At 39.2% G+C, this 21,602-nt stretch overlaps 1 protein-coding gene across 12 annotated transcripts in view; it reads left to right on the top strand.

Moving 5' to 3' along the window:
* The window catches only part of kcnma1a (potassium large conductance calcium-activated channel, subfamily M, alpha member 1a), a 150,838-nt gene extending 130,431 nt beyond the window's left edge, over positions 1-20,407 (top strand). For 6 of the 12 annotated variants that reach the window (XM_085477566.1, XM_085477564.1, XM_085477559.1 and 3 more), the window contains 7 exons: positions 3,734-3,847; positions 7,085-7,215; positions 9,022-9,216; positions 9,678-9,796; positions 10,520-10,744; positions 11,824-11,852; positions 15,961-20,407. In XM_085477566.1, coding sequence (XP_085333692.1) covers positions 3,734-3,847; positions 7,085-7,215; positions 9,022-9,216; positions 9,678-9,796; positions 10,520-10,744; positions 11,824-11,852; positions 15,961-16,112 — 965 coding nt within the window. In that variant the 3' untranslated portion in view covers positions 16,113-20,407. Of the gene's footprint in view, positions 1-3,733; positions 3,848-5,202; positions 5,287-7,084; positions 7,216-9,021; positions 9,217-9,677; positions 9,797-10,519; positions 10,745-11,823; positions 11,853-15,960 lie in introns of all 12 variants that reach the window. The other 6 variants (XM_085477565.1, XM_085477557.1, XM_085477556.1 and 3 more) reach the window with 3 other exon arrangements.
* Positions 20,408-21,602: the final 1,195 nt, after the last annotated feature.

Here is a 21,602-nt window from a genome sequence, read left to right as displayed (position 1 = left end):
ATGTTTGCAGACAAACATACGAACCAGGCATCCCATCAGGCCTCATCATCATTAAGCAGCTAGTACAAATCACCAGGCAGGCCAATTCAGCTGCTCCTCATTAGTCACAACAAAACAGCAACACATGCACGCACACGCCTCAGTGCTTCATAGCGTGCGCACGCGTTTGCGTGCGTAACACACTCGGTTACTCATGCCAAGGCATCCTATCCACAAACATTCACAAACAGGTGATCCTCAGTTTATGATTAGCTTGAAAGGTTCTACATGCCTTGAGGTAAGCAGTTAGTGCCACCACAGCGACTGTTGTAAATACAAATCAAAGTGAAGGTTCAAGAGGCCTTTTTTTTTTTTTTCTTTTCGTAATGGAGGGCATATCCACATTTTTATTAGAATGCCGATGCAGTTACTTCTCCAGCCTGTGTGAGCGATACGCTGTCGATAATAGTGCCAGCAAGCAACAATCGGCAGGAGTAAATCTGAGAGCGCGTCCACTCTGGGGAGCACTACTTGCAGAAAGCCACGTCCATCCAGAAGCTCGCAGGTTTATGTCTTCTAACCCAAACCAATGGTTTGAGACTGGCGTTATCAATAACCGGGTCTTACTTTAACGGCCCATTTAAGAAAACACAGTGACATGCAATCATGCATACATAAGAAAATACACTCATATAACCAGGCGCTGCTATTGTATCATGGGTATTGCTGTGAGGATTCCTTCCTCCTAGCGATGCTCTCATTCAGACGCTGTCTGTGGAATTTAGAGGTGCAAATGAATAAGTAAACATGCGCTTTCCTGGGGGAGAGCTTCTCCCGGCTGCTGTAGCATGTAGTCAACCACAGAGCATAGCTGTGCCCGCAGGGCTACAGGGATAAGGGGGCATGTAACCCAGATCTCACTCATCTATTGTAGATTGTAGCTGAATAAACTAAGTTACAGTCTAACAAAAGCAAAAGCCAGCGTCTTTGCTTTGGGGCATCATTTTCATTTTTCATTAAAAAAAAAAAAAGTTAGCATTAATATAAAACATATAAAAGAGGAAAATTGACTGTTTTAAGTATAATTAGGCAATTCAAGAAGCATACTGTTATTTCAATCACAAGGACACAAGACTAGTCTATAAAGATAAACAGTGTCTTTCTTTAGAGATAAACAGTGTTTTTCATATGGGTCATATGAAAAACACATTTGAGCTCTTCTGTTTTTCAGTGCTCAGTAGAGGCTCAGCTCTCTGTTTGGATTTTGCCAGCTCACACTGCATAACGACTTTTGAGCTGTTTGTAACCTAACAGGTTTTGAAAGCAGCTCTACAGCAGGCCTCATGTATCCCTGTTCTCACCAACGCCACTTTCTGGGGTTGCGCTGCGCAGAGTGGAAGGCGCTCTCCTACGTCTTCCCACAGTCTTCATGTTCACTATGATACAATAAGCGCGGCGTTTTAGAGGCAGAATCCAAAAAACTTGCTGTCACTCTCCAGTGGAGTAAACATCATCCTTTATGGACATCGACAAAATGATGCTTGCACTATCTGAGCTGTGCTCCCTGGTTGAAGTGTCAAACCGCTGCTATCTCCTAGTTCAATAATTGGTGTAACAAAAGTTATGATTATCCATGCTTCAGTTCAGTGTGTGCTTCCCGCTGTGTACTAAACTATTTGGTGCCTTTTCCGTTGCAAAGGGCTGAAAGATCTCTTTTGTAATGTAAGCAGCTCATTGAGTTTCTTGACAGAAAGGCACGCACACACTCGCACACAGAGAGAATTTGCAAGCCTTTTAAAACTTTGTGACCTGAATATATTCCCTGCATTATGTTTCCTTGGTGGTGGCACTATAAGCTGACATTTTGCTGTAGTCAGCATTAAATGATGGATGTCAAAACACAGTTGATGCATTATGCATATAGCATTACAGATTTAAGGTGTTTACTTGTCACTTTGAGGAAATGCAAAAATGTGAAGTCATGTGAATTCATACTCCTGTCACTTGCACTTGTATTTCATGGTTCTGTGCCACACCATTTTCGATAAAAGGTTTTCAGGATCCACTTCACCAATTTTATTGTAACAAAATGAACAACATATAAAATTTATGTCTGCCAGTTGATGGAGGGATGTGAATGCTAAATATGTCTTGGCTGACCCCTAAAAGCACAGTATCACTATTGCAGTTTTTAGGCAGGCGCCTGCTTCACTTAGCTGCCTTCTTTGTGTCCGTGTGTGTTCTTCAATCCACACATTTGAATCGCACATAAAGTGCACATCAAAAACTTCATGCTGGGTAAGATAGAATGCATCTGTAATTGTACTCATGCAGAGTTTTAGGTCATGCCCTCATGCCGGTGATACTTCTACAATAAAACATATAGACTGCACATTTTTGTTTTGCTATTTGTCATAAAGAGTAAGACCCACATTAAGCCGATACACAGTGACGACATTTAAGTTGGAATCTGATTTTTTATGTTTATTAAATTATTATGCCTCATAAAGAGTAGTCGCATTGGTAATAGCATTATATGTTTGAGGTGAAACAAAATTAAATTAAATTCAAAAAACACCACAAAATGTAAGTTAGGGCTCAAAGAATAAATAATTAGTAAATTAGTAGGAAAACATTAGTTAAAAGTAACATATTGCTATAACTTTAATAATTTTTTATTGTTTTATTATATTTTATTTATTCAAATGTAAATAGTAATAATAGAAACCTATCAAAATCATGTAGTTATTTTTTAGTATAAATTGAAGCTGAAGCAACAGTTTTTTCTTTAAATGCCCAGTCGTGTGAATTCAGTAGCTTATTGAACCATCTTAACTCCAATAACTTAAAGTAATTTTTTTCTGCATGACTTTATCCATCTCTTACATCTTTGTGGGAAAAGTTTGACCCAGGCTTCTTTACAATGTTGCTTCAGTTCACTGAAGTTTGCAGGCATTCATTTATGCACATGTCTCTTAAGGTCCTGCCATAGATTCCTTATTATCAGTTTGGGCTTTAACTGGCCATCGCTGCACCTCGATTCATTTTATTCTCAGCCATTCTGTTGTAGATTTGCCTCTGTGCTATACACTATGGCCAAACCTCTCATCTTTGGTCTTGTCCTTCCAGAGGACAGTTTCCAGAAGCATTGGGTTTTGTTTTTTTTTTTTTATTTAACTTTCTTAAACTGAAGTTATGCTGTTATATAGTAAAAAGAGGTTTTCTGCTGGCAGCACCTCCAAACAAGCCATACTTATTCTGTCTGTTTCTACTTACATTGTCATGAACATTAACCTTTAACATGCTAATTGATGCCTATAGGGTCAAACCTGTAGCTCTTGGGTTTTATGCAGTTTTTTTTTTTAGCTTTGCCTGGTCTAAACTTGGGGTGATGCTGGGATGTCCACTATTGGGAATATTGTGGCATTGTGTTAACGCACACCCAAATGTTCCAGACCAGCACACTGTCAAAAATTGTGTTTTTATAGAGGTGCTCACACTTGCTGATGGTCAGTTAATCAGGTACATTTGATTAGCAGCACCCGGCTGGCTTTAATGCCTGTGGAAGCAGTGAGGGTGGCATTGAACTGAAAACTTTCTTTTTCACATGACTTTATTTGTATTAAGTAGATATTAAGATTTAAACCCTTTACATCAGCTATAAAGTTTGCTGACCAGCCTGAATACTTGATCCATAACGCTGTTTTATCTGCTGATATATTCAGCCTATGTCTTTGTTTCCGAATGTGTAAAGGTTTCACGCCTCCTGGAATGGACAGGTCATCTCCAGACAGCAGTCCAGTACATGGCTTCGTGCGTCAGGCATCTGTCACCACCGGATCCAACATCCCCATCATCACAGAACTAGGTAAAACTGTTTCCACCCACCTCAGTTGCAAACATTGCATGTTACATCCAGTAACTACCAGTCAACTCATTATTCATTTCCAGATGTAGACACACAGAGCTAATAATCTCAGGCATCATTCTGCTATCAAAAGTTCCAACTCATTCGAGGTCAAACAGACTAAAGAATGCACGGTGTGGAATTTTTGTCCACTTTCATGTTGTTGATAGCTTTGCCCAACTCAACTTCATATTCGGATGTGGGTTACTGGATCCTGCAAGGTTTTTTTTTTTTTTTTTTTTGTTGTTTTTTTTGGTCAAGTGGTGACTCAACTTAAAGGTATCAAACACGCACTTTCGGGACAAAAGCCACATCTCCTGCCATTTGTCCACTAATGGACAAGAGAAACTCAGCCTGATGGAGAGAGTGAGAGAGGGAGAAAAGGGAAGAGAAAAGGTAGAAGAGGAAAAGTGCCTTGGTTGCAAAATGGGTCCATTTATTAATCACAATACCACTGGTTGTATTCCCAATGGTGATGGGGACTCATGAAACTTTCAGATCTCCGAGGGGCCTTCTAAAGCACTAGAGACTAGCTACTCTGTCTCCTCTGACCCAATTAGGGAGCAATGGAGCATGAGGCCAGCTAAGAAAAGGCCAGAAAGAGAAAGAAGCTGCCTAATATTACTTGTAACCAGCACAGCCATTACCTGAATTGAGCCTCTCCCATTACACTCCTAACCGCATATGTAATCATCAAAACTAGATAGTCCACGTTAGAGCCAAAGGCTTCTGTCCTGGACCTTAATGCTCATGGCTCTGGAGTTGCCTCTCTGCATGGTCTTTGCTTAGAAAATTTTCAAGCTGCAGCATCACTAGATGTGATAACATTGTCTTTTAGGAAAGGAAGAAGTAAGAGAATACAAAGGGAAGAGTGGCTGCATGTCTTACGCCAAATATATGCTGTACTTACATTGTCATATGTTCAGGTTACAGTGCCAGAAGCATATTAAAGTCACTTTCAAACCTAAAAAACACGCTTCATCTGAGTTTCGTGATCAATTTTGTTTGCATGGCGTGTGAAGTAGGTGTGTTTATGGATAAGATCCTTTTCTTTATCCGTCTCACTGCTTTACCATGAAATTATTTATTGTTGTTGAAGCGGCAAGGTGCTGTGACAGCTCGGGCTTCGTATCTACTGTGCACTCTAATCCGGGGTGCTTCACTTTTAGACACCGGACAGCCGTGAATATTTCAGAGTAATTCCGAAGTTGACGCGAGCAGTCTCGAGACACCCGAATGCCTTTACTGCAGTCTTTGAAACTGTTTCAATAACGACACAATTTCTCCCTCTCTCTGCACTGTCTCATCACCATTAGCTAAACCTGGCAAACTACTGCCATTGGTTTCACTCAGTCAGGAAAAAAAAAGTGGAACCAGCATACAAATGATAACAGAGCTGGGTAAGCTGAGCCTTTGTCCTCTGCTGCCGTTCGTTCCCCCTCGCTCCGTCGCTCCGCTCCTCATCAGCTTGTCTTGATTTATCTGGCTGCAGTCAAGGCTCTCGCCGCTCCCATGGCTTCACTTTGAACACATTTTTATCCTTCGTTCTGGCTGAAATTGACTGTCTTGTTTTGGCCCTCTTTTTACTGATTTTTTTATTTTTCTTATTTATTTTGGGGCATTTTTTTTTTTTTGTTTTCTTTCTTCCAGTTGGGTTTTTGCAGAGCTTCGCTAGGCCTTTGATCATGTTCAGTCTGTCCTTGTGGCTGTTTTCATAGCAACACCCCCTCGGCCTCTCACCACCCCTACCTCCCCTCCTTGCCACCTCCACACACACACTAACTCCCGCTTTCCCCCCCTTCACTCCGTTGGCCCAGGCCCGTTTGCATCAGCCCCCTTCTCTCTTTGACTGACATTTTTGTTCCACAGCTCACAGGAAACAAGGGAAGAAATCAAATTTCAAAAATAACAACAACGAACAAAATCTTTTAAGCTGTTTGTTTATTTTTAAAATGTATTTTTCTTTTTTTTCTTTCCCTCATGCCATAACTCTGAGGCACAGATACTGCACAAGTCAAACAGAAAACTTGTGTGATGCTCTCTTTTAGAGTAATGTTGGCTCATAGATTCATCGCTGTCCACTGCTGCTAGAAATACATTATAGGGAAAAAGATTTGCAGCAAGAACTCATTCTTTTATTACACTTAAGAGGTTTTTAAAAAAAATCCATTTATTATCAGGCTAGTTTCATTTAGACTGTGCAGATCATGTTTTTCTTCATCATAATATAAAAAGTGTGTTGTTATCTGGTTTTAATTTGACTTTCGGGGCGCAGGTAAATATGTGAGATGTATCTCCACAATGGTGATGATGTGACAAACACATCCATCAAGAAGGAATTTCCTAAAAAACAAAAAAAAAAAAAAAAAAAAAAAACATAGCATGTCATTAAGTGCATGGTTTTCTCATGTGAGATAGTAGCCATTGTTGAAGTCTCAAATTTTACTTTTTAATGAACCCTTATAAATATATAGATATATGCTTTTTTAAAAAATACATATCTGTTTTTGTTTTTATGTATGCTACTGTCACTGTATTTTGAAATTCTGTGCAGTTATGTACCTTGGATAGCAATATAATAAATAATAAAAGGAAAACCAAAATGAGTATATAGTAGCTACAGAGATGCTAAGATTGGGGACTTCTTCAATGGTTATCTAAAGTTGTGGTTTGCCTAAATGTATGAAACGCACCCTGCATGTTATATACAGTACATAGAATTACATATATTACAATATACATATTAAAAAATGAAAAAGGTATTTTATTCAGCAACACATATTTGTCACATTCCAAACAATTAAACATATGAGGACAAAAGAAGAGTATTTTTAAACTTGGGCATCAATTTTACAATAATTTTTGATTTCATGATCAGTGGAAAACATGTCAATTGTTTGGAGAAGAAATGAATTTTATTTTTTTTTCTTGTGTTTTAAAGTAAGTGCAGTGGTGTATATATGCAGTGAGATATAATGTGCATCTGATGTTGCATTATATTGGAAGCTCCAACCATACCGCAATACCTATATGCCTGAGACCTTCTTCTTCCATTACTAAGATGTGTCCTAATCTTTTAAAATGTAACTCAGCATTTAAAAAAAAAAAGAAGAAGAAGAAGTGTATCGTATGCTATTAAACTCTCAGGTGTGCACTTCACTCTGCCCGTCTCTAACTCGGCTGTGTCCCCTCTCTCAGTGAACGACTCAAACGTTCAGTTCCTGGACCAAGATGATGATGACGACCCAGACACAGAGCTGTACCTCACTCAGCCTTTCGCCTGCGGCACCGCCTTCGCTGTCAGTGTACTCGACTCCCTGATGAGTGCGGTGAGTTCCTAAACAGACTGAAAACCCACTGTGCTTGTTTTAAATTTTACAATTTTTATTTTTGAAATTCTCCATCTGCATGCTTTAATAGCTATATTCATTAGAGAAGAGTTTCAAATAAAGTACATAAAGACTTAACTGCATGCTGTTGCTCAGGTAGAGACTGTAGATTAAGGAAGAGTTAAGACATTGCATTATGTTAATAAACCCAGATCATTTCCTTATTTTCCTTATTTACAATTAAATTGCTTTAGAACAATAAATTTTCAGATGTACCTGCACTTACCTATAAGTTACAAACTCAGCTGGTGTATATAATAAAAAAAACACATCCTGAGATGATGTGTTGACATAAATTTAAGTAGATGCGCAGTTTTGGCATTTCAAGTAGGCAGAAGTTGGTAAATGAAATGGCACAGTACATTGATCACATATGCCTGCCAACTCCACTGACATCAGAAGAGAAATAGTTGGCATCACTCACCCTAAGTGTTGACTGTTTAACTTTCAGGAGTTTTATTTTAACAAAGTAAACTAAAAGTTAGTGTAGTAGTGGTGATATATGTGCAGCTAGAAAGGGGCCAAAGAAATGCTGTTTTGTCATTTGTGATCACTGAGCCGGAGATAAGAAAAAAGATGAAATGGGCAGAAAACAAGCTACAGAAAAATTCTCCCTCTCCCGATGACCAAGTGTGTTGTTTCCCTTTGGTGCTGTGATGGCTTAATTCCAGCAGTTCTCTCTGCGAATAAGGGGTTAGAGTAGCGTGCAAAGCTGAGCTGTGCAGGGAGTATAGCGGGCGTCAGCTGTAGTCTGGCACTGGTCAGAGGTGAAGCCAGCTAATGGACACTGCTCATCCATCATGAGGCTCTGCAGGCCTGTCAGGGTCCCAGTGAGGGGCGCTGCCACTACGGCCCGTCTGCCTGGTGACATCAGCTGTCTTCACTCTTAGCAAAAGCAGGTTCTGATCGGCTTGAAGGACAGGAGAACCTGACACTTGCAGATCGCAGTCAAATTGTTGTTTCGGAAGTCAAAGCAGACCTTGTGGGGTGCGTAGAGGAAAGAATTATGTTTTGTGGAAGTACTAGTGTTTTATTTAATGCAATGATCCCACATGTACTATGGTTAGCAAAATGTCCTTGACCATGTAGCTCTAAAATTTGATAGATTTATGTATCTTGAATTTTATGTATATTTTAGTGCAACCTAATGCAACATTTCTCATACTGAATACTTAAAGGGCTGGTTCACCAACTAACCCCCCCCAAAAAAGCCAAAAAAGCATGTTTGCACTTATATCTAGTTGTATTTATTCATGTATATGGTTCTGTTTTCAAAGTCAGTTTTTAAAAAAATATTTTAATGTATTCATCTTGGTGAATGGCGCATGAAAAGAAAGATTTTAAAATATCATTTTTTTTAAAGCAAATATTCACTATTGCATAAAAAGATCAGCATTTAAAAAAATGTATATTTTATAAGAAACGGGCACAGTGAAAAATGTCAGTGTTGAGATCTGTGGGTTATTGACCATAACAGCAAAGTGGTTTCTACAAAGATGTGTTTCTGTTGACTTTTCAAATAAATTCATTTATTATCAGAAACCTAAAGATTAATAACTTCAGTAAATAAAGTCCAAACTACCTACAGTGAAATATCACAAGAGGTAAGGAAGAAAATATGTTTTCAATAACTAATGAGTAGTGAGAGGTAGTAAGGTCTAAGCACTTTTTACTTATGTCTGCTACAGCTCTACTGGTGACTCTAATGACATCTGCTTATACATATACCTTTTTTTCTCTGTCCAGACATACTTTAATGATAATATCCTCACGCTGATTCGAACGCTGGTAACAGGGGGAGCCACGCCAGAGCTGGAGGGTCTGCTGGCTGAAGAGAATGCTCTCAGAGGAGGCTACAGCACACCGCAAACTCTGGCCAACAGAGACAGGTGTCGCGTCGCCCAGCTAGCCCTCTACGACGGGCCATTTGCTGACTTAGGGGTAAGTGGATGTTTAAGTGCAGATGACACATTTTGCCACTACCCAGCAGCACACATCTGCCCACCTCTGCTGCTCCCGGGCCTTAATCTGATGTGAAGAACAGTGATTGTGCAAAGCAAGCCTTAGTGGGTGGAAAGGGAAGATCGCTTTGAAGAGAACAATGAACCAACATGGTGTTGGTTCTAATTGGTTCCAACCTTGTTTTTAACAGGTTTTCTTAATCTTGTGAACTATGAGTAATGAAGTTTTTTTTGTTTTGTTTTTTTCTTGGATGAACTCTGGCATAATTTTACAACACTGCCAGTTTTTATTGCAGTCTCCTCTGCCAAAAGTTGGTGTTTACTGGCAAGCAAAAGACTGGTACAGAGCGCATGAATCTCACAACTTAACAATTCCATTTATTGTCCTAACCTGACTGACCTAACACACAATCATGGTTTCTTTGTTCTGTTGTTCACCAGGATGGCGGCTGCTACGGAGATTTATTCTGCAAAGCACTGAAGACATACAACATGCTGTGTTTCGGAATCTACAGATTAAGAGATGCACATCTCGGTGCACCAAGCCAATGTACAAAACGGTATGATACAAGCTTTTGCTCATTGACAAAATGAATATCTTGATGTAATAGAATGAATGATTACGCTTGTAGACTCCAGAGTACTGTTGTATACAGAGGCATTTGTATTAAACTCAGTGACTACAAGGTGTTCAGGTCTTGTGACTGCATAGCAAGCCCAAATCATCACCACTCCACCACCGTGCTTGACAGTTCGTCGATGTCTTTGTGCTCATATTCTGGTATCCTGCATCCCTTCCAAATGAGCCATTTTTATTCAGTCTTTTTCTAATTGTGCAGTCATGAACTTTAACATTTAAAACACTAGCTAGAGCCTGTAGAGTCTGAGATGTAGCTCTTGGGTTTTATGCAATTTTATGTCAGAGTTTCTCTGATCGTTTTCTCTGATCTTGGGGTGAATTTGCTGGGAGCTCCACTCCTGGGAAGATTGTGCTATTGTGTTAACATTTACCTGAATGCTCCAGACTGCAAACTGCCAAAACCCATGCTTTTACAGAGTTGATCACGCTTGCTGATTTTCAGTTGCATTTGATTAGAAGCGCCTGGCTGCTACTTATTAATTTAATCCCTCTAGAAAAGGTAAGGGTGTACTTAGAGGCCTGTGGAAACTTTATTTTTAACATGACTTTTATGTTTAATTTTTAAATGTTGCAGTAAATGCTTTGCCGCTCTTTCATTGATGTATCTGAGTCTTATCGTCTGTAACATGTGTTTTCCGGCTAGGTATGTGATCACAAACCCTCCATACGAATTTGAACTGGTGCCCACCGACCTGATCTTCTGCCTAATGCAGTTCGACCACAACGCCGGCCAGTCCCGGACAAGTTTGTCCCACTCTTCCCACTCCTCCCATTCCTCCAGCAAAAAGAGCTCATCCGTGCACTCCATCCCCCCATCGAACCGGCAGAACCGCAGCAGCAAGACCCGGGAGTCCCGCGAAAAACAGAAGTACGCATACGCACATGTCCTGCAATCTGCCTGATTAGTGTTTTATACCCAACCTGTACAGTATGCTATAGGTGTGTGCGTGCGTGTGTGTGTGTTTGTGTGTGTAGACGGTGATGACACATGCACTGATGATTACTGTGTATTATGTGTTTGTGCTTTGCGTCCATGCCCTGTGTTTGTGTGTTTTGTTCATAATCATCTGCATGTGGTCTTCACTCTGACATCACTGCAGTCATAACATGGCATAAGCAAAATGGTAAACTCACTTTGTGGAGAACTGGGTTCATTTATTTGCCTCAAAGACTCGAGCCTCTTTTGTAAACAGTAAGGCCATTTGTTTGGATTAAACGGCCATTGTGGTTGGAAAGAAGATTACAGTAAAAAGCCCCAACCACAACTCACTTTCAATATGTTGTTTGGTCTACCTGTTGTATTTGTCTTAATAGTTAGTTGTTTTGTGTTTATCTTGTAGTATTTGTGGAGTAAGTAACTGTTATGTGTTGGATATTTGTGCACATGATCAGCACACCTGGATCATGGATGTAACGTACTGTGATTTGGCTACTGTAGCTGATATTTATTATTAAGTTGACATTACAGATACTCATAAGATCATCCCTCATTAGCAGTGTTGATATTTTGTTAATCATGGTGCATCTGTACTGCTTTATTGCATGTCCATGTTGGTAGCCCTTTTGAGCAGGCTATTATTTCCTGTACTTTATTATTCACTTATAAGATTATTTTCAAATTTGGTGAAATATTTTTGACAATACTTGGTGTTTATTCCATATTTTCTCCCAAAAATGAGCGTAATTTTCTTTTGACTTGGGAGAATAAAGTCATTTTTGAAGCGTGACATATTCTAAAAGCATGCAGATTTGTTACAATCGTACTCCAGAGCTGTTAAGGAGTAAAGGAAAAGTCCTGAATACATCTTGAAACGTAGATGTATTATATCAACCGAATGCTGTAATGACAACATGTACGCATAAGATAGACTGGTAGCCATTTGTTAGTTGTGTATTAACTGTAAATACGCCTCACTTACAGTAGATTACTTACCTCTCTTTCTGAAGTGCAACAAGGATGAATAGAATGGGCCAAGGTATGCAAGTTAACGATTCTGCATGACTTAGCAACCTTTTTACCTGGGGTTCTGATCATAACTATGTCCTCTGTGGATATTGTTATGATGAGGGGAGTTTGTTTTATTTCTTACGTTCTTCAGACGTTAAGTAAACCATGCCTCAGTTTAAGTTTTGCTTTCATCTGGAAAGCAAAATGTCTGCTGCTGCTCCTGCCTCCCTGCCATGATCAGGACCATTTCCACACTGCATGAGGTTGAGACAACCCCTACACCCTACCACCCCACCCCACCCCACCCTGCCCCACCCTGCCCTCCCCCTCCTTTGTGCCTCTACCTCAGTTATTTATTTCATGATATGATTTTTTTTCCTCTCTCCTACAGACAAAATCATCTTCCACATTTTTTTCTCATTATCTATCATGCCTTCTTACGGTTTATTTGAACTTGAGATGGTTTGCATTGTGTGAGAGGTCTGTGTGTTTGCGCATCTTCCCTCCTATTGAATGCTATGAGACGACTGTAGCAGACTTTCAGATGTAAAATTTATCCTCTCATTTAGCACAGCAACTATGTTATTATAACAGCATCAGCATGTACCGCAGAGCAACTACGTGTTGTAATACTGTACATACATGTACCATAGCTCACATGTAGGTCAGACTGATTCAAATCCCCCTGATGCAGCCAAATTGCTTACTTCTTCACAGAACTTTAAGAAAGTGTGTCCAGCCCTGTGCCATCGGTCACACTGCAAAAGTGGGAGGTGTGACCAATTTAGAGTTTAAATTGAAGGGGGAATATGAGTCTGTAAGTCTCCTCCTTGTAACCCTGCACGCCTGATATGGTGGTTTGAGGCGACATCACTAAGTTCACCGTATCAGCAGTAGACTCCGGAGAGAGATGGCAGACATCTTGCTTCACCTCAGGCACAATTCTACACATCAAATGTCTTTGCTGTAACACACAGCCCTGCAGCCTCAAGCTTGCTGACACACACACACACTCAAGCCCACACAAATGAATCTCTGCACATGCAGTCCTGCATGTAGACGAGCACTTTCACACACGCACACACACACGCACGGATGCGTGCACAGGGTTTGCTCCACATCGCAAAGTTAAAATTTGATATTACAACTTCACCCAAAAGGAAGTGGCATCTTGAATGGCGTTGCAGTCGCCTGTGAAGTGCTGGGAGTGAGTTTACAAACTTCTGACAGCTGGCATACACACTTCCCTTTCCTCAGAAACACTGCTCTCATAGCCTACTTAAACATGAAGAGATTCTCTCCTAGATGACACATCCAACCCTCTCAAATCTCCTTCCTGCTCTCATGCTGACAGTGATTTTAAGAGCTCACTCCGAAATGCGACTGTTTAGGGTATGGTGCACTTTTTAAAATTATTAGCTAAACAACCAGATCACCCAAATCGCAAAAGACACATTTTCTATAATTCCACTATCGGTAAATGGTCCTACAAAAAGTTCTGGTTTTATTGCATGGTATCTATTTCTTTGATTTCTGCGACCATCCAAATACAACACAAGTGAATAGAATTTCACAGCACTAACAATTTAGAGTTTACCACAAAAGGCACATTTTCCTGTCGATATTTGAAAAGATTAATTAAATTCAGTGTTCACAAGTACAAAGTACTGGTTCAGTTGTGGATCATCCTCTGGTTACCTGTTATTCTGTCAATCCTAATCCACTATTATTTGTTTGTTTTTCCAGAGGAGATGAGCTATTTATTTGGTTTTCGTTTAGTTGGAGTAATTCAGGTTTATTGTGTGTGCTGAAAATGTTCAGATGCTGCATCTGAAAAGCACAGACAGTGGGACCTCTCTGGATAATAACAGTTTAATAACAGAACCCCAGTTTTACCAAACAAGAAATAATACATCCCTGCTCACAGCTAGGACCTTTTACCTCTTTTCCACCAATGTAGTGCTGGTGCAGAACCAGTCCTCTCCTTTACCTTTTGAAATCCTGCTCAATTTTTAAGTGGCTTAATGGTAGAACATGGCATAGCTTCAAGTAGCAAACGCTTGGGTAACAGCCATTTGAAAAAAGCTTTAATAGATGGCTGCCCCTCCCTGAGCCTGGTTCTGTCTGAGGTTTCTTCCTGTTAAAAAGGGAGTTTTTCCTTCCCACTGTTGCCAAAGTGCTTGCTCATAGGAGGTCATATTATTGTTGGATTTTTCTCTGTATGTATCATTGTAGGGTCTACCTTACAATATAAAGCGCCTTGAGGTGACTGTTGTTGTGATTTGGCGCTGTATAAAGAAAATTAAACTGAATTGAATTGAAAATTGAATTAATAAGAAAAATCTGCAAACTGTATCTATGATTCGGTGAGATGCTTTTGCTTCACTGATGTTTGCTTCACTGATGTTTGATGGTTCCATCTTATATACCAGCACATTTGTGCACACATGTGCTTATGCCACTTTTTACATGAAAAAGCAATGAACCAGTTCAAGGGGACATGCTCATCAGCTAGCAACTTGTCATTCACAAGTTAGCCCATTTCTCAGTCAGGTCCTTGCACATTGCATTCAGTTTCACTACATGAAGAACAGGTTTCATAAGGGGACTAATTTAATCAGTGCTAAAATCTGTCTTTTAAACTATGATCAGTAGGGTTAGGGTTGGTACCTTTTATATCATCTTTTATACTATTATCATGAGTGTGGCCAATCTTTGATGAGCAAGCTGTGTAGCAGAAAAACAGAATGCAAAAATTTAAAAAAGCAAAAAACAAATAACCGGTTAAATATTTTAAAAATAATTTTCTTTGGTTTCTTTTTGTTTTCTAAACTTGATTTCACGCTTAAAAAAAATCGGGACACAGACTTACTAAAAGCTATGTTGCATTCCCTCTTCTTTTAATACTCTAATCCTTCATTTTTCTGGGTGTGAACTGAGGAGATTCTGCTGCTTTCAAGGCAAAATGTTTCCTCATTTTTGCTTATATTGAATTTCAGCTTTTAAATAATTCATCATAATCCACTATTGTTGTTAAGGGAAATTATCAAATATTTTCAATGGGTGATAGGACAGGCCGACAGGAAGGCCAGTTTAGTACAGATGGAGAGATGCTTTTTTGTTCCCTTCCGAACTTTTTTCTCAGCACCAGCACTTAATATTTTGTCTTTATTACTTTTATGTAAATAATGTTTAAATGACTTGCAAATTTATGTATATATTATTTATAGTGTGTGTATATATTTTACACACCATATTTCTTAGAATGGTAAATGAGCCCCTGTAAAAATGTGTCAAATGTGTATTCTTGTAAATGGCAATGCATCTACATAGTTTTAATGATAATACCAAGATTTCTAAATCTATTGCTATACTTTAATATTGTAAAGGCTTGATATTTAAATTCACCCAGATTTTTTTTCCTTTAATTGAAAAAAAAAAAAGTCCCACATTTGCTTCCACTCACACTGCCCTTGGCAATTTGAGGGTATTTATGTTGAATTTGAATCCACCCGTTCCACATCTTGAGTCTGGCTGGTCAGAGGAATACACTCATTGGAGGTTTTATACAGACTATTTCTTTGCTATAAAGAGATTCTTAAAAAAATAGTCTTTATTTAGACTAATTTTTAAGAATTGACAACACAGAGTCAACTGACATTGACTCTGTATTGTGGTGACAGCAGAAATCTCTGGAATGGATGTCTCAAAATCTGGAAATAAAACCAAAACTATCCAAAAACAGGAGAAATGGTTTAAAAACAAACAAACATTGTTTTCTGTTTTGTAATTTGGGTGAGCAGATCCTGAAATATGCTTTAGTATGTACTGTATAGCATACTAGTCTGTTCTTCTTTTTTCTTTTGTCTTATCAGTCTTCCCACAATTAATTAGAAATCTGATATAACATACCCACATAAATACAAAGTCAGTTATGGACAATGCCACCATATCAACTTCAGATTGTCTCAGGTCACCAGAAACCAAACTGAAAGTGGACCTTGCGTACGACAAAGAATGCCATGCAAATCTTAATCTCACTTAAACTGAGGCAGTATGGTTGTAACTAAACCAGCATTGCATACTTTTTCTAACTAAACCCTTGTTTTCTTCCTCTCTCACGTTTTCCCCTTTAGAAAAGAAATGGTTTACAGATGAACCAGAAAATGCCTACCCAAGGAACATTCAGATCAAGCCCATGAGCACTCACATGGCCAACCAAGTCAACCAATACAAATCCACTAGTAGTCTGATTCCACCAATCAGAGAAGTTGAAGATGAATGCTGAACACCAGGCTTTCTTGCTGACTCACCAGACATCTGTACGCTCTTTACGAAAGAGATTGGAAGAGATCACCAAAGGAGGGATGATGATGATGATGATGACAGAGGTGGTGAAGATTGACACATTTCTCCTCACTCATTCTTCTAATTGAGGGTTGGACAGGAACCCAGACTGGGAAGGGACCTCCTATGTGTATATGTTTAATGTTACTTCCATGCTCTTGGACATTTGTTTTATTTATTTATGCGTCCATAGAAATGTACATAATGACAATCAAATAAGGATTGTACAGCTCCTTCCCTCTAGCACTTTTTGGAATTATTTTGAGAGTTGATGAAAAAAAAGAAAGAAGAGTACTTCCTGTAATTCTTTGCAATAGTTCACCTCTTCATGTGACCAGACTCCATGGCTGAAGTGACTGGTTATTGGAGGATGAGGGTTGCAGCGATAAACTGATCATATCATCTCCCAAAGATTAACTCAGTTGCGTCAAACCGGCTGGGTTCATCGCCGTCATATCTCCCGTCTGCTTCTGTTCTATTTGCACTAAAACTGAACAAGTTTCTTTCCACAGAACAACTGGAAACATCAACACCCCCCACCTCCCCACGCCACCTCTGAGTAAAGAGTCATTGAGGAGATGACGGAGGAAGGGCTGCTCGGCTTTGGAGGCATACTAATTTTGTTCTCAGTTTGTTACTCATCGTGTCATTGCTTTAAGGTTTTGCTGTTTCACCTTGACTCGCCATGTAGAGTGAGATCAATCCAGGCCTGAAAACAAAAAACAAAAAAAAAAGGATATCAAATATTGCAAATTGGTAATCTAAAAACTCAAGACAATGGTGCAGTGTTGGTGCATGCTGGCTGGAAGGAGAGCCCGAGTCTTCTGCTGATATGTCAGATACCTGTGCTTGAGCCCAGTAGATATCGCGGTTAATCAGCCTGAATACATGAAAAGGATAAAAAAAAAAACAACAACAACAAAAACCTGTTCTGTCCTTCATGCATTCAGGTTTATGTATAAACTGTGTGTATGTGTGTGTCGTATTACAGCCACTTGTCCTTCTGATGCTGCACTGTCACTCCCCACCAACACTGATTTGTATGTGATGAAGGACCTTTGAGGGAACAGCATGTTTGAAAAGAAAAAAAAAGAGTCATAATAGACACAAACAGTAGTAGATCATAAATCACTTGGATATTCTAACAAAGGCATTGAGTTGCATCCAAAACCAAACCAAAATAGCCAACTATGATTGAGCGTATCTAACATGAACAGCAGCTGCATGGCGTTATAACTGTAACAGCACTGGGACCACTCAGCAAAGTGGTGTATTGCCTGTAACATAAAGTTAATATATGAGGAAAGAAATGCCACATATTGCGTAATAGTGGGCATCAGTGGGTCCTCCTTTGATCGGAGCAACTGCCTGGCACGGGGTTGGCACAGAGGCAGTAAAGAGCTTGGATGTTCTCTGTTGCCAGCCCAGATGTCGCACGCCAAGCTGCTGTGTTCAGTCCTCGAACACGAGGAAATGCTCAAGCATAGTTGGTGGAAATGCAACAAATGCCACAGGCATAAGGACAAGGAAGTGGAACGTGCTCGGGTGCAACATGAGTGTATTTTCTGTATGCTAACGCGCCTATATATCCAAATGAGGCTGCTGCATGGATGGAGGATTGACCCGGTAGCCTCGTACTCCTAATGGTCAACCTTGTCCAAGAAAAAAAAAAGTAGTGGGATTTATACATTTCAGCATAATTATTTTATATCCATAAACATAATCAATTTGTACTTATTTTTCTAGTCAAGAGCAAAGTTAAAAGTACTTTAGGAGAAGACTGAATTGATATATTTAATTACAACTACATATCAAAAGATTTTATGTTGGACTGTCACTTTGTCACGTATACTAAAACAAATGATTATTTTTTTAATCACCCTAGCCCCTCTCTGACAGACTGCATCACTCTGGAGCTAACATAGCTTAGACTAGCTTGCATTGTGAAAACATCTTCAGCTTGGCAGCTCAGCTCTGTTGAGTGCTTGTAGAAATAAATTTAGGCTAATCGGAAGCCTCCTTTGGTTGCACAGATGCAGTGTCTACTAAATAATGTGTCTACTACTAAGCGTCCCTTGCTGAGAACATGCATAAAGGGAAGAAAGGCGTAAAGGAGTTGTGTTTTGGGGGAGAGGGTAAATGTACTTAACTAAGCAGTGGATTAGAATGGTTAATAATGACGGGATGAATAGAAAGTTTCTCCCACTGTGTGCAGACCAGAACCGAACGACCTTTATTAGATGACTGTGACCTAAATTAGGTCCCTAGCATGGAGTAGGAGTATGTACACTACCACAAAGTGTGCTGGTATTTTCCACAGAATATGACCGGGAGACGCTATTTGTTTATTGCAGCGATCCTGCTCTATAGATTGTAAAGAGAACGTCATTCTGAAAATAGAAAACAATTTTGGAAAATGGAAAAGATGATACTGTGCTAAATATGTTTGTGTAAACTCAACCCATGATATAGATGACATTTCTTTCTCAATCAAAATGATCTGAGCCTCAGTGTCCGTCTTTTGGGTGTGGTACAACTATGCTGAAGCCTCATACACATTGTCCTGAAGTGAACTTTTGAACTGTGATTACATCGTTGTCACACATTGTAGCAAATAGGTTTCTTTTTGGAAAAATATGTGAGTAAAATGTACGTATAATTGGGTTGTTAACGCCATACTTTCTAGCCTGAACTTTAAGGAATTAATATTTGGTAACATCGGTCGCTCACTCTACATAAAAATCGACAAACTGATTGTTCTGTTGAGAAAAAAAAAAAAGATGAATATGTATCTCAAAAAAATAAAAGATCTTGGTTTATTGTAGGAATGCGGAGACTATTCAAGTACTGTATGTGGCACATGGATAGGTTAGGCAGAATTTGATCAGCCATCACGAAGATGAAAGGTAGCACCAATTCAGCAATTATCGAAAGACAGGACATCCTTCGTTTTCCTGTTTCTATTACTTTGCTTTGTATCAGGGTTTACATTCCATTTTGTCAGCTCATCATTATCTATCACAAACTGTCACAACTGCTTCTTATTTGTTTACAGAATATTTTTGAGGCACTTAAACATAGCAAAGTGGTACATGCTGCAAACCGGCATAAACTCGAAAAGTAATGCACCATTTACTTTCATTATACTTGATTACTGTGCTTTTTTTTTTTTTTTTTTTTAGACCTGAACCCTCATTGCACAACTCATTCAGGCTGGCATTACTCACAACACTGGACTGAGATGTCTCTCCTTCCTACATCTTTTCAGATGTTCTTTGCATTGTATACCTCTAAAGTTTTTGGAGTGTTTTTTTTTTAAGTGCCATGAAGAGTTCAGTTGAGCAGGCATCCTTCAGTCATTCAGGGACACAGGCTTCCTTTAAGGGAGTCCACGTGTTTTCCACTGTGAGAATAAAGTCTTGTACTGACATGGAGAACATCCAAGCCATCAATGCCTCCATGCCAGTATAGTGCCAGGCAGTGCAGGAGGTCAAGAGGAGGGCCCATATTAAGTCCCACTAAAGCGAAAAGTGGCATACAGGAGGCCCGAGGGGCTGATGGGGCAGATGGATACAAGCTTCAGTCAATAAATCACACATGTCCTATCTGCCACATGCTTTGTTAAAGGTTAGCAGGTTGTGTCATACAGTGTAATGAGATATGGATGACTGAAAGATGCACAGATGTGTTGTTATCCACTGAACAAATCAAAAGACTGACGCGTCATATGTTACTGTTACAGTATGTTGCATTAATTTTGTTAATCTATTTTTTTGCTGTAAAGGATGGAAATAGAAACTTATTTGCTGGGAAATGTACTAGATATATAATAGAACATAAAATACTTATGGGGATAGGAGGTGGGTCTCAAGTCTTAATAATACATGAAAACTGCATTCAGCATTTTCTTTTAAAGAAAACTTGCTTTTTTTGGCTGCCTATCAGTTCAGGAAGAATTCAAGATATTGCTCTTGTTTATCACAGATAGGATTTCTTAGTACATCATCATTGCAGCAAACGGAAGTTTGACACAGCAGTCTAATTAGTTTGGATGCGTTCAAGATGTGATGGATAAATGGATTATTTGATGGTGCTGAGTTGATCTACCTGACTCTGTCAAATATAATCTGCTGATAAATATACTGTCTTGTACAAAAAAAATGTACATAGATTGTACATGGTTTCTTTTTGTATTTTTTCTCAAATTAAAATGGATGTATTTGTGTTCTAAACCTGGACATTCTCCTAATTGTTTAGAAAAATTCCAGCTACAAACAGCAGTTCTCAGTTATGAACTATACAATTATATATTTGGAATGACCATAAATAGAAAGTGATACAGTACATACACAACTATTACATGTAGTTTATACTTGTAAACAATGTCCATACGTTAAATAATGTTATACACTTGCGAACACTTTATTAGGTACACCTTGGTAGTGCTCGGCCACCTTTTGCCTTCAGTACTGTTTTAACTCTTCATAGCATAGATTTAGATCCTATGTGAACTGTAGCCTCAATTTCCTGTTCTTACTTAACAAGAGTGGTACCCATTGTTGTCTTCTGCTAGTGGAGCCCATCTGCTTCAGGGTTCAACATGTTGAGCATTTGGAGACACTCTTCTCCATAGCTTGGTTGCTGTGTGTGGGTATTTGAGATACTGTTGCCTTCCTATCAGTTTGAAGCAGTCCGGACATTTTTCTCTGACCTTCTCTGACAAGGCATTTTCTTCCAGAGAACTGCTGCTTGGACCATTCTCAGATGTGGTTATTTGGGAAATTCCCAGTAGCTCAAGAGTTTCTGAAATATTCAAAATAGCACTAACAACCGTATTGTGTTCAAAGTCACTTAAATCACCTGTTTGTCCCCATTCTGATGCCCGGTTTGAACTTCAACAAGTCATCTTGACCATGTGTAGATACACAGGTTCAATTTGATTGTCTGATTAAATTCTGTGTTAACAAGCAGTTAAACCAGTTTGTCAGGTGTACCTAACAAAGGAGCTGGTGAGTTTATTTTAGTAGCAGGCTCAGAAACTCAGCTAGCCTGCTTCATCGGGTCTGTGTTGGGGTGTTTTGATCTGATTTAAGCAATAATCGACAGATAACATAAGCAAACAGCCCTCAAAATTTTTACCATATATTAATTAATCTTTGGCTCTTTTCCACAATGTGTCTTTTGCTTCTCCTCCTTTAGTCTGGTTCTGCTGGAAGTTTCTTCCTGTTACCACCGTCACTAAGCATTTGCTCATCAGCATCTGATTGTTGGGGCTTTCTGTCTGTTACTGCAGAGTCTTTACCTTACATTATAAAGCTTCTGGAGGTGATTGAAAGTGCTTTCTATTAGATACACCGAAATCTCGTATTTGTCTGATAGGTGTCCATTCTGTGCAGTGTTTGCACAACTCTGTTTGCAAATGAAAAAAAAT

This window comes from Copadichromis virginalis, linkage group LG13 (assembly GCF_057382275.1).
Source record: "Copadichromis virginalis isolate Kocher_CV1m ecotype Utaka linkage group LG13, C_Virginalis_male_GT1.1, whole genome shotgun sequence".
Classification (NCBI taxonomy): Eukaryota; Metazoa; Chordata; class Actinopteri; order Cichliformes; family Cichlidae; genus Copadichromis; species Copadichromis virginalis.
The sequence above is the reverse complement of the archived record's forward strand: the minus strand, read 5'-3'. Positions and strand labels throughout refer to the sequence as shown.